The sequence below is a fragment of the Lepus europaeus genome, chromosome 16, assembly GCF_033115175.1.
Source record: "Lepus europaeus isolate LE1 chromosome 16, mLepTim1.pri, whole genome shotgun sequence".
Classification (NCBI taxonomy): Eukaryota; Metazoa; Chordata; class Mammalia; order Lagomorpha; family Leporidae; genus Lepus; species Lepus europaeus.
Window position 1 is genome coordinate 47,286,708 of NC_084842.1, and position 12,658 is coordinate 47,299,365.

Here is a 12,658-nt window from a genome sequence, read left to right on the forward strand (position 1 = left end):
ATGCATGGATTTCAAAATTTTTGCACCAAAATAAACTTACCTTTTGATTCCATTTATTCACAAATGTACACCCTCATGCTGTTTGGGAGAAAACTACCAAAAGATTTAGTAGAGTACTAATGTAAAAAGCAAAGGCATTTAAAATAGCCAATAATTAGAAATAATAGAAATGTCGGCCGGCGCCGCGGCTCAGTAGGCTAATCCTCCACCTTGCGGCGCCGGCACAGCGGGTTCTAGTCCCGGTCAGGGCACCGATCCTGTCCCGGTTGCCCCTCTTCCAGGCCAGCTCTCTGCTGTGGCCAGGGAGTGCAGTGGAGGATGGCCCAAGTGCTTGGGCCCTGCACCCCATGGGAGACCAGGAGAAGCACCTGGCTCCTGGCTTCGGATCAGCGCGGTGCGCCGGCCGCAGCACGCCTACCGCGGCGGCCATTGGAGGGTGAACCAGTGGCAGCAAAGGAAGACCTTTCTCTCTGTCTCCCTCTACTGTCCACTCTGCCTGTCAAAAAAAAAAAATTCAAAAAAGAAATAATAGAAATGTCTATCAGTAGAATGGATAAACAAACCTGTGGTCTAGTTCTAGAATGAAACACTACTTGGCAATAAAAAGGAACAAACTGCTATAACAAGAAGTGAATTTCAAAAAAATTTGAGTTTAGTGAAAGAAGCTTTATACAAAAGAATAAGTAGAGAGTAGATATAAAGTTGTATAAATAGGTGGTAGGAAACGTAATCTGAACAGTGATTGCTTCTGAAGGAAGGGGATAGAAATTGATGAGGAAGGTGTCTAAGGCAACTTCCTGAGTTGATGGGTGATATTCTTTTTTTTGTTTGTTTTTTTTAACAGTGTCTCTCAGGAGGGATACGTTTGTTAAGATTTATTTTACTTAGAGGTAGAGTTACAGAGAGAAAGGGAGAGACAGAAATCTTGAATCCATTGGTTCACTGTCCTAATGACCTGGTCTGGGCCAGGTGAAAGCCAGGAGCCAAGAGCTTCATCTAGGTTTCCCAGATGAGTATATGGACCCAAGCACTTGGGCCATCTTCTCCTGCTTTTCCCAGGCACATTAGCAGGGAGCTAGATTAGAAGTGGAGCAGCTGGGACACAAACTGGCACTCATATGGGACGCCAGCATTATAAGTAGTGACTTAACCCACTACACAACGCTGGCCCTTGATGAAGATATTCTGTATGTTCAATGCGGATTTGAACTTCAAAAGTGTTTGTATTTATCAACACCCTTAGAATGGTAATCATGAGACTTGCACACTTTCTGTTATGCCAATTTTGCCTCCATAAAGAAAAAAAGCTGAGTGAATATTGAGCAGCACGAGTTAATGATATGCATACTGAAGCTTTTAGGGAGAAGTGTCAGATGTTTATAACTGATTTTCAAATTCTTCCAAATAGTGTGATAAATTAGGAATGGTTGGAAAAGAGAATGGATAGATATGCAGGAACTCAAAAAGTTTGTGGGAAAATGTATTTAAAAGATAATACACAGTTTCTTTGGACTTTATGAGACCCTTTGTATGTAATAGTATGTCCTAAAAAGTGAATGATAAAAATCTAAGTTGTTAGTATATGGGTGAGTATTCACTGTAATTTTTTTTGTTGTTGTTAATAAAATTTTTCATTATAAAATTTAGGAGAGAGAGAACCAAGGCAATAAAGAGTCTAGTAATCATGAAAATAGATCTTTCATTTATCATATATAATAGGTAGGTAGTTTGTCATAATTGAATATTTGAAAAAATGCAGACCATAATACACATAGGTGTAGGATAGATATTGTACCTATGGACCTACATCATATAAGTTTGAGTCCGCAAAATGTTTTTTGTTTTGTTTTTAGTGAACCGGTTTTTAAAGCTAGTGAGATTTCACATAAAATTCTATATTTCTGCCAACTAAGCTTTTCTTTTTAAAGATTTTTATTTATTTATTTGAGAGGCAGATTTACAGACAGACCGAGGGAGAGATAGAGAGAAAGGTCTTCCATACTCTGGTTCACTCCCCAAATGGCCTCAGTGGCCGGAGATGGACTGATCTGAAGCCAGGAGCCAGGAATTTCCTCTGGGTCTCTCATGTGGGTGCAGGGGCTCAAGTACCTAAACCTTCTTCTACTGCCTTCCCAGGATATAGCAGAGAGCTGGATCAAAGGAGGAGCTGTAGGGACATGAACCAGTGCCCATATGGGATGCCAGTGCCACAGGCAGAGGCCGCAACCTACTATGCTACAGCACATCCTCTGCCAACTAAGTTTTAAAAGGATTTGAACGACAAACCAATTAGTAGAATAAAAAAGAGACTCCAAAGGTAGATAACAGGTTCATATGGAAATTTTGCATATTATGGCGCAGCGGGTTAAGGCCCTGGCCTGAAGTGCCGGCATCCCATATGGGCGCTGGTTCTAGTTCCAGCTGCTCCTCTTCCAATCCAGCTCTCTGCTATGGCCTGGGATAGCAGTGAAGGATGGCCCAAGTCCTTGGGCCCCTGCACCCATGTGGGGGACCCGGAGGAAGCTCCTGGCTCCTGGCTTCGGATCAGCACAGCTCTGGCCGTTGTGGCCATCTGGGGAGTGAACGAGTGGATGGAGGACCTCTCTCTCTGTCTCTACTTCTCTCTGTAACTCTGTCTTTCAAATAACTAAAATAAATCTTTAAAAAAAAAAGACTTTTCATATCAAAGGAGAAGCAATACATTATTCATTAAAATGTTTTGGACACCTAACTCTCTGTTTAGAATGAAATAAAGCCCAAATCCTTTCATACAAATAAGTAAATATAAAATGTAGATGGAACAAAGATGTTACTACTACTAGTTGTTTCAACTAAATTACATTAACTGGAAACTCCTTTAAAGGAATATAACAGCCTATGTCCAGATCTCATGATTCCGGTAATTCCCACAATATTGGAAAGCAGAATGATGTAAGCTTTAGGAGTCAATAAAATCTAGGCTTAAATCTTTTTTTTTCTATTTCTTAGACTTTTTGCAAGGACATAACTATTCTGAGCCTATGTTTCTTTTCTTCTTCTTCTTTTTTTTTTTTTTTGTTGACAGGCAGAGTGGACAGTGAGAGAGAGAGACAGAGAGAAAGGTCTTCCTTTGCCATTGGTTCACCTTCCAATGGCCGCCTCGGCCGGCGCACCACGCTGATCCGAAGCCAGGAGCCAGGTGCTTCTCCTGGTCTCCCATGGGGTGCAGGGCCCAAGGACTTGAGCCATCCTCCACTGCATTCCCAGGCCATAGCAGAGAGCTGGACAGGAAGAGGAGTGACCGGGACTAGAACCCGGTGTGCTAGTGCCACAAGTGGAAGATTAGCCTATTGAGCCATGGCGCCAGCGCCTGAGCCTATGTTTCTTTAGCAGTTAATCTACCTATCAATATGAAAGGAAATAAAATAAATAATAGCTACCACAGAGGGTTGCTATTAGAATTAGATGAGATTACATTTTAAGAAACTCTTTATCAAGTTCTTCCCTAGAAGTCAAAGTTCAGTAAATTTTTAGTACAGTATATAAGCATAAGGAATCTTTTTTTTCTGCCAAGGGGTCATTTGGATATTTACAGTATCATTCATGGGCCATATAAAGTTATGAACCTAAAAATTAGCCTGCTATAGATTTACTGTAATTATAGTAATTACAGAAATTACTGAGCTTTGAGTTTCTCCTGCAGTTTCCTTGGCAGGGCCAGAACAAATGATTTCCCAAGCCGTATACAACCTGTGCGCCAGACATTTCCCACCCCCTGAAGAGGGCTAAAGAGACAGTGGACAGTGAGGTCTGCAATAGCTTACAGGAACTGGCCCAAAATTGACAGTTACCTGTAAAAGAATAGAAAATTCCTTGACATGTGTCTCCATCAGCAAACACTTAATATGCTACTGCATGCCATCCGTCATGTTTGGCGCTAGAACAATAAAAATTAAAATAGAAGAGATTACCACTTTCAAATATCTTGAATAAAAAAAAATCAGATTTTATAGAAAAGAATTCAACTAGTGACAATTTTTATGATACTTGACAACTCTTAATATGTTTGTTATTCACTCTAAGAAAATATTTTCTGGTGTGCTGCAATATCTTGTCATAAGTAGAGAAAACGTAGAACCAATTTCTTAAGAAAAATAAATGGCTTGGTTTGGCTGCTACCGTAGAAGATCCATTTTTCAGGATTAAGAGAGAATGCATTACAGAGATGAAAAACTGATGAAATTGCTAAGTAGTGGATGAATCGTACTTAATAAGTTTTTTTATATACCTCTTTTATTTTCCACTTAAATATTTTTACCGCTTATAAGTATTTGCTTGCATTTAGCTTAGCCAATCATTTGTTTTCACTAAGTGAGTTATACATAGAGTTCTCAGTTTTGCTTTGCAGATATTTGGTCAGCAACTTTTCATTAATACTGTAATGAAAAATAACACATTGAAAATGGAAAAAAACAAAGAGTTGTCAGTTATCACATAGCCTGGGCTTAATGATCTATATGTACTTAATCTACATCTATTGTTTGGTATTATTGTCGTAACTAAAATTTTGTTCAGAATACTTACCAGAATTGAGGAAAATGTATATTGCATGCCATATGAAATTGAGTTTTGGGGCCAGCGCTGTGGCCTAGCAGGTGATGCTGCTGCCTGCAGTGCCAGCATCCCATATGGGCGCTGGTTTGAGTCCTGTCCACTCCACTTCCTATCCAGCTCTCTACTGTGTCCTGGGAAAGCAGAAGATGGCCCAAGTACTTGGGCCCCTGCACCTGCATGGGAGACCCGGACAAAGCTCGTGACTCCTGGCTTCGGATCAGTGCAGCTCCGGCCCTTGAGGCCATTCGGGGAGTGAACCAGCGGATGGAAGACACCTCTCTCTCTGCCTTTCTTCTCTCTGTGTGTAACTCTGACTTTCAAGTAAAATAAATAAATCTTTTAAAAAAAAAAAAGAAAAAAATTGAGTTTTATGTTATTTTTGATATTCACCTGCTAATCAATTCAATACCTGTAACAATCCATTTGCCATGGCAAAAACATTCTGATGTGGGACATATCTTACTATTTTATTTTTAAAGCTTTATTTCACTTATTTGAAAGACAGCATTAGAGAAAGAGAGAGAGAGAGAGAGAGAGGTCTTTCATCTACTGCTTCACTCCCCAAATTGCCACAGTGGCTGGAGCTGAGCCAATCCAAAGCCAGGAGCTTCTTCTAGTTTTCCCACATGGGTGCACAGGCCCAAGGGCGTGGGCCATCCTCTGCTGTTTTCCCAGGCGCACTAGCAAGGGGCTGGATCAGAAATGGAGCAGCCATTTGGCGCCCATATGGAATGCCAGCCCTGCAAGCTAGGGCCTCAGCCCACTGTATCCCAGCACTGGCCCTTTACAACTTGTTTTTTAAAAATATTGATTTATTTATTTGAAAGTCAAAGAGAGAGGGTTGGGGGGGCAGGGCGCAGAGAGAAAGAGAGAGATCTTCCATCTGCTGGTTCACTCCACAGATGGCTACAACAGCCAGGACAGGAGTCAGGAGCTTCTCCTGGGTCTCCCATGTGGGTGGCAGGGGCCCTAGCAGTTGGGCCATCTTCTGCTGCCTTTCCCAGGGCATAAACAGGGAGCTGGTTTGGAAGTAGAGCAGCTGAGACATGAACCAGTGCCCATATGGGTTGCTGGTGTCACAGGTGGCAGCTTTACCTGCTACACCATAATGTACAACTCTGGCCCCATGTTTTGCTGCTTTTAATTAAGAAGTTGATGTAGAAAAGAAAACAAGTTGATGTAGAAATACTGCATTCTTCATAATGACATATGCCTTGATAGATATTGTTGATAAAGATTCTTATTTTTCTTTCTTTTTTTTTAGTTTGCTGGAAACCATGTCTCACTATACAGATGAACCCAGATTTACCATAGAGCAGATAGATCTGCTTCAGCGCCTTCGGCGTACTGGAATGACTAAACATGAAATTCTCCATGCTTTGGAAACTTTAGACCGTCTTGATCAAGAGCATAGTGACAAGTTTGGAAGAAGGTCCAGCTATGGAGGAAGTACATATGGCAACAGTACCAACAACGTTCCAGCATCTTCTTCTACAGCTACAGCTTCCACACAGACTCAGCATTCGGGAATGTCCCCTTCACCCAGCAACAGTTATGATACCTCCCCTCAGCCTTGTACTACCAATCAAAATGGGAGGGAGAATAATGAGCGATTGTCCACATCCAATGGAAAGATGTCACCAACTCGCTACCATGCAAACAGCATGGGTCAGAGGTCATACAGTTTTGAAGCCTCAGAAGAGGACCTAGATGTAGATGATAAAGTAGAGGAGTTAATGAGGTAAGTCACTTTGCTTGTTGAGACCCCTAAAAATGTCTGTGTTCTTAGATTGTTGTTAAGTAATAAGCTATATTTAAGTTACTTAGCTGTAAGACTTGTGATTTTTTTTCCTGCCCTTCTTTTGAGATGAAAAATATTTCTTAAAATTTTGTGGTTTTGTTTTTTTTTTGTTTGTTTTTTTTTGTTTTTTTTTTTGATAGGTAGAGTTATAGACAGTGGGAGAGAGACAGAGAGAAAGGTCTTCCTCCCGTTGGTTCACTCCCCTAATGGCTGCTACGGCTAGCGCTGCGCCGATCCAAAGCCAGGAGCCGGGTACTTCCTCCCGGTCTCCCATGCAGGTTCAGGGACCCAAGCACCTGGGTCATCCTCCGCTGCCCTCCCAGGCCACAGCAGAGAGCTGGACTGGAAGAGGAGCAACTGGGACTAGTACCCCACGCCCCAACCGGGACTAGAAGCCGGGGTGCCGGCGCCGCAGGCAGAAGATTAGCCAAGTGAGCCACGGCGCTGGCCAAAATTTTGTGTTTTCATTTTAGAGATTTATTTATTTGAAAGTCAGAGTTACACAAAGGGAGAAGGAGAGCTACAGAGAGAGAGAGAGAGAAAGATGGAGGTTAGGAGAGAGGGAGGGAGGGAGAGAGGTCTTCTATTTGCTGGTTCACTCCCCAATTGGCTGCAGCAGCCAGAGCTGAGAAAATTCGAAGCCAGGATCCAGGAGCTTCTTTCCAGTCTCCTACATGGGTACAGGGGCCCAAGGAGTTGGGTCATCCTCCACTGCTTTCCCAGGCCATAGCAGAGAACTGGATAGGAAGTGGAGCAGATAGGACCTGAATCAGCGCCCATTTGAGATGCCGGCACTGCAGGCAATGGCCTTACCTGCTCCGCCATAGCGCCAGACCCAAAATTTTATGTTTTTATTTCAGATTTTCTCTACTTCATCTCTTTCTCTTTGCTAGCTGATAAGCCCTTTAAAAAAAAAAAAAAAGTTCATTTTCCTTTGTTTGAAAGAGTTAGAGAAAGGTAGACATCTTCCATGTGCTGGTTCACTCCCCTGATAGCTACAGCGGCCAGAGCTAAGCTGACCTGATCTGAAGCCAGGAGCCAGGAGCTTCTTCTTGGACTTGGGCCATTCCCCGCTGCTTTCCTAGGCACAATTATCAGGGAGCTGGGTCAGAAATGGAGCAACCAGGACTTGAACTGGCGTCCATATGGGGTACTGGCTCCCAAATGGGATGTCAGAGCTGCAGGCTAGGGCTTTAACCCACTGCACCACAGTGCCAGCCCCTTGATAAACCTTTTCCATTCTGTGCCGGCGCCACAGGCAGAGGATTAACCAAGTGAGCCACGGCGTCGGCCCCCTAGAGATTCTTGAGTTGTTGATGTCCAGCTTCATTCTATTGTGGTCTGAGAAGATGCATGATATGATTTTGATTTTTTTGAGTTTGCTGAGACTTTGTGGCCTAGCATGTGGTCTGTCCTAGAGAAAGTTCCATGCACTGGCAAGAAGAGTATGTATTCTGCCACTGTAGGGTGAAAAGTTCTGTAGATATCTGTTCGGTCCATTTAGTCTATAATGTCAGTTAACTCTGTTGTTTCCTTGTTGATTTTCTGTCTGGTTGATCTGTCCATTGCTGAAAGCAGGATATTGAAATCCCCCATTACTATTGTGTTGGAGTCCATTTCTCTCTTTAGATCCATTAACATTTCTTTTAAATAACCAGGTGTCCTGTAATTAGGTGCATGTGTGTTTATATTATTTTCACATCTTCCTATGGAGTTGATCCCTTAATCATTATATAGTGCCATTCTTTGTCTCTTGTAACAGTTATTATGTTACAATCTATTTTGTCTGATAATAGGATGGCTGCACCAGCTCTTTGTTTCTGTTAGCGTGGAATATTTTTTTCCATCCTTTCACTTTCAGTCTGCATGTATCTTTGTTGGTGAGATGTGTTTATTGTAGGCAGCAAATAGATGGATTTTTTTAATCCATTCATCTTTTTTTAAAAGATTCATTTTATTATTTGAAAGGCAGAGTTACAGAGAGAAAGGGAAAGACGGAGAGATCTTCCATCCATTTGTTTGTTCTCCAAATGGCCTCAATGTCCAGGATTGGGCCAGGCTGAAGCCTAGAGCCTGGAGTTTCCTCTGGGTCTCCATGTGGTGCAGAAACCCAAGCACTTGGAGTATCCTCTGCTGCTTTCCCAGGCACATTAGCAGGGAGCTGGATCAGAAGTGGAGCAGGCCGGCACCGCAGCTCACTAGGCTAATCCTCTACCTGTGGCGCCGGTACCCCAAGTTCTAGTCCCAGTTGGGGCGCCAGTTCTGTCCTGGTTGCTCTTCTTCCAGTCCAGCTCTCTGCTGTGGCCCGGGAAGGCAGTGGAGGATGGCCCAAGTCCTTGGGCCCTGCACCCGCATGGGAGACCAGGAGGAAGCACCTGGCTCCTGGCTTCTGATTGGCACAGCGCGCCAGCCGTAGTGGACATTTGGGGGGTGAACCAATGGAAGGAAGACTCTCTCTCTCTCTCTCTCTCTCTCTCTCACTGTCTAACTCTGCCTGTCAAAAATAAAAAAGGAAGTGGAGCAGCCAGGACTTGAACCCATATAGCATGTTGACACTGCAGGCAGCAGCTTAATCTACTATGTCACAATGCCAGCCCCATTAAAGCAATTTTTTGAACTGCCACAAATAACTCTTTTACATTCTTATTTGAGAAGCTTAAACATATTTAAGAATAAGAATTTAAAGCTATTTTTAAGATTATCTAGATCAGGTTTTCCATTTTATAATCTTTGTTGTCCTATCACAGATTTCTTCGTTCTCTTGAATAAATGGAGCTCTATTTTATGCAGACCCTGAGGTGAATAAAACACAATCTTTGTGCTAAAGAACTTTACAGGCTAGTGGGAAAGATAAGACAATATTAGGAACAACTATATCAGAATGGCCTGTAATATGTTAGCTTGGGAGTAGTATCATTTGTTAAAATTAGACATGGAAGAAGAGATCTTTTTTCAGTTGTGATGATCAGGAATAACTCTGAATAGCTGACAGTTACTACCCAAAGTGCCAAACTGTTGGATTCATCCAGATATTAAGAAAGGTCTACTGGTAACAGTTGATAAGTTTAGCAAGCTATATGAGTGATGGAAGCAGAAGGTGGAGAAGAATAATTTCATTTTACTGTGGAAATCATTCAGATGAATGTAGCATGTTCATGACTTGAAAATTTAGGAAGAAATTAAATAGACAAATGGTTAGGTACAGATCAAGTGGTAGCTTATCTTGGAGGTAAGCCATGAAATCAAAGAAAAGAGCAGTCTACTCCTGACTTTAATTCGATAATAACAGGAGTAAAAGTCTTAGGGTAGGGATTATGGGGTAAGAGAAGGAAGGGTAATTCTTTTTAAGGAGTATGTCAAATTTAAGATGAAGAGAGGAAGGAAGGAGAAGGAGATGAGAGAATTAGATTTGGAGTAAATCAAATTTTCACACTAACAAACTGGTGGTTTCACAGGGTACAGTGAAAAATGTAGGAGAGGCAAGCAGTTAAAGAAAGATGAATGAGGGGAGATGAAGGAGAATATGTTAAAGTTAACGAGCAAACCCTAGCCTGGTATGACTGAACTCTTTGAAATATGTAAAAGAATTGGACACTATGGCTTGTCTTGCAAAGCCGCACTGTTGGGGAGAGTAGGGCAACGGTGCCCTTCCCATAAGAAGCACCACGGACAGGCTTCATTGAAAATGTCTGTCCAGGCTGGTGCCGTGGCTTAACAGGCTAATCCTACGCCTTGTGGCGCCGGCACACCGGGTTCTAGTCCCGGTTGGGGCGCCGGATTCTATCCCGGTTGCCCCTCTTCCAGGCCAGCTCTCTGCTATGGCCTGGGAATGCAGTGGAGGATGGCCCAAGTGCTTGGGCCCTGCACCCCATGGAAGACCAGGAGAAGCACCTGGCTCCTGGCTTTGGATCAGCGCGATGCGCCGGCCACAGCGGCCATTGGAGGGTGAACCAATGGCAAAAAGGAAGACCTTTCTCTCTGTCTCTCTCTCACTATCCACTCTGCTTGGAAAAAAAAAAAAGAAAATGTCTGTCTGTGTTCACCGCCACCTATACTTTTAAAGGGCAGGTAGAAGGGGTATAACTAATTCAAGGCAGCACCAATACTATAGGACAGAACCAACACTGGTGCCAATATACCTTTCCAATCAGCTTGAAGATCAGGTAGCTAGGATAGCTTTCCAGGTGGGCCTGGGCCACACCCCAGAGCAGTTTACCTGATTAGCAGAAGGCAGGGTTGGAGAGAAATGTGACTGGGGCTCCTGCCACCTGCCAGCAGTCAGGCTAACTGCATGGGCTAGACAGGCAGCCTCGTGGAATCACCCACAGGACACAAAATTTAATGCTTTTACTATTTTGAAAGTACCTAGTAAAACCAATTAAATAACAATTCACTGCTTGTGCCTAACTTGACTTTTATAGAGCTCTTTCCGTGATAGGTAAAGGGTCTGCTACAGATGTTTACTTTAATCTCACATGGTTATAGTGATTGTTTGTTCTTTTCCTGGGATCATTTCTTAGGTTTTATAAGATGATGTTTATGTAGTGCTTTTACAATTTTAAAAAAACTTTTGTATTGAAGAATCATATATCACACATTTGTGTGCACATTTGATAGCATACAACTTGTGAAGGGGGAAGTATTAATGTTCTCATTTTACTAGATGATATACCAGGCTCCAGCTTTTTAAAATGTTCTTGTTCACGCATACAGTTACCTTTCACATTTAAAATTTTCCTTTTTTTGGACAGGCAGAGTTAGACAGAGAGAGAGAGAGAGAGAGAGAAAGGTCTTCCTTTGCCGTTGGTTCACCCCCCAAATGGCCGCCACGGCTGGTGTGTTGCAGCCGGCGCGCTGCGCCAATCTGAAGCCAGGAGCCAGGTGCTTCCTCCTGGTCTCCCACGCAGGTGCAGGGCCCAAGGACCTGGGCCATCCTCCACTGCCTTCCCGTGCCACAACAGAGAGCTGGACTGGAAGAGGAGCAACCGGGATAGAATCCGGCGCCTCAACTGGGACTAGAACCCCGGGGTGCCGGCGCCATAGGTGGAGGACTAGCCAAGTGAGCCGCGGCGCCGGCCAACATTTTATATTTTTCTTTCAAGAAAGTTTCTTTCTGGAAAATCAGTAAAGAGTTTTTAATTTCTTAACTCATTATGTATAATTAGAAACTTGCAAAATCTCTAAAAATGTGGTCCATGAGAGGGTATGTAAGTTACTTCTGTTTTGTAGCTTTTGGGTTTCCTTCTGCTTTTTTCAGTCTTTGATAATATACTGCAAGGCTGTGAATAATTCACAAACTGAATATTCCCAATTGGAATAATTGAGTTTTGTCTCTTCTGTATGATTTAATGTCTACTCTAGGTGAATTTGATTTAAAATAGACTGATTTAAAACCCAGTTTAAATCAGTAGTCAAGAAAATGACATTTTATCATTTTCCCCCATAACAGTACTTAGTTTTATTTCCTAGGTCATTCTATATGGTGAAATGAAATATTTCAACTTTTTTCAGAGCAATTTGGTCGTTGTATCATAAGCCAAATGATGATTTGATTGTTTTATTCAATATTTAGCAAGCCCATGAAATGGATACTTCTAGAGTTATCACTTAGTGGACTGATTATTAATATACAGACAAGTGTTTTGGAAAGAGTCTAGCTAGTTTATACATCAGAATCTAGATTAGGAAGAATTTTTTTAAATATTGCAGTAGGCAGCTTGATTCTTTATTTTCTTCCTTTAAAACTCTTTTTGATTCAGAGTTCCAATCCATAATCAAGAATATATTGTAGAGCTACAGATTGGAAGCTGTCATCACCATCACCTTTATGCTCTTTTCGAGAATTTCCAAAAGGGAACATGGAGACCAACCAACAACATGTGTAACTTCTTATCAAGGGGCTAGAATTCCTGTTCATAAATTCCTGTTTTATATTAAAACATAACTGATTGTTTTGGATAGAATAGTTTCTCCAGGGGCAGGGCTGTGGTGCAGCGGGCTAATTCCCTGGCCTAGGGTGCTGGCATCCCATGTGGGTGTCAGTTCTGGTCCCGGCTGCTCCTCTTTCAGTCCAGCTCTCTGCCATGGCCTGGGAAAGCGGTAGAGGATGGCCCAAGTGCATGGGCCCCTGCACCCACATGGGAGACCTGGAAGAAGCTCCTGGCTCCTGGCTCCTGGCTCCTGGCTTCGGATGGACCCAGCTCCGGCCATCTGGAGAGTGAACCAGCTGATAGAGGACCTCTCTCTCTGTCTCTACCTCTCTCT

At 42.7% G+C, this 12,658-nt stretch overlaps 1 protein-coding gene across 12 annotated transcripts in view; it reads left to right on the forward strand.

Annotated features, from left to right (window-relative positions):
• The window catches only part of HMBOX1 (homeobox containing 1), a 204,032-nt gene that overhangs the window by 96,106 nt on the left and 95,268 nt on the right, over positions 1 to 12,658 (forward strand). For all 12 annotated transcript variants that reach the window (XR_009868227.1, XR_009868228.1, XR_009868229.1 and 9 more), the window contains one exon: positions 5,858 to 6,334. Coding sequence is in view for 9 of the 12 variants with exons in the window: in XM_062213591.1 (XP_062069575.1) it covers positions 5,858 to 6,334 (477 nt within the window). In the remaining 3 variants the exon portion in view is untranslated. The remainder of the gene's footprint in view (positions 1 to 5,857; positions 6,335 to 12,658) is intronic.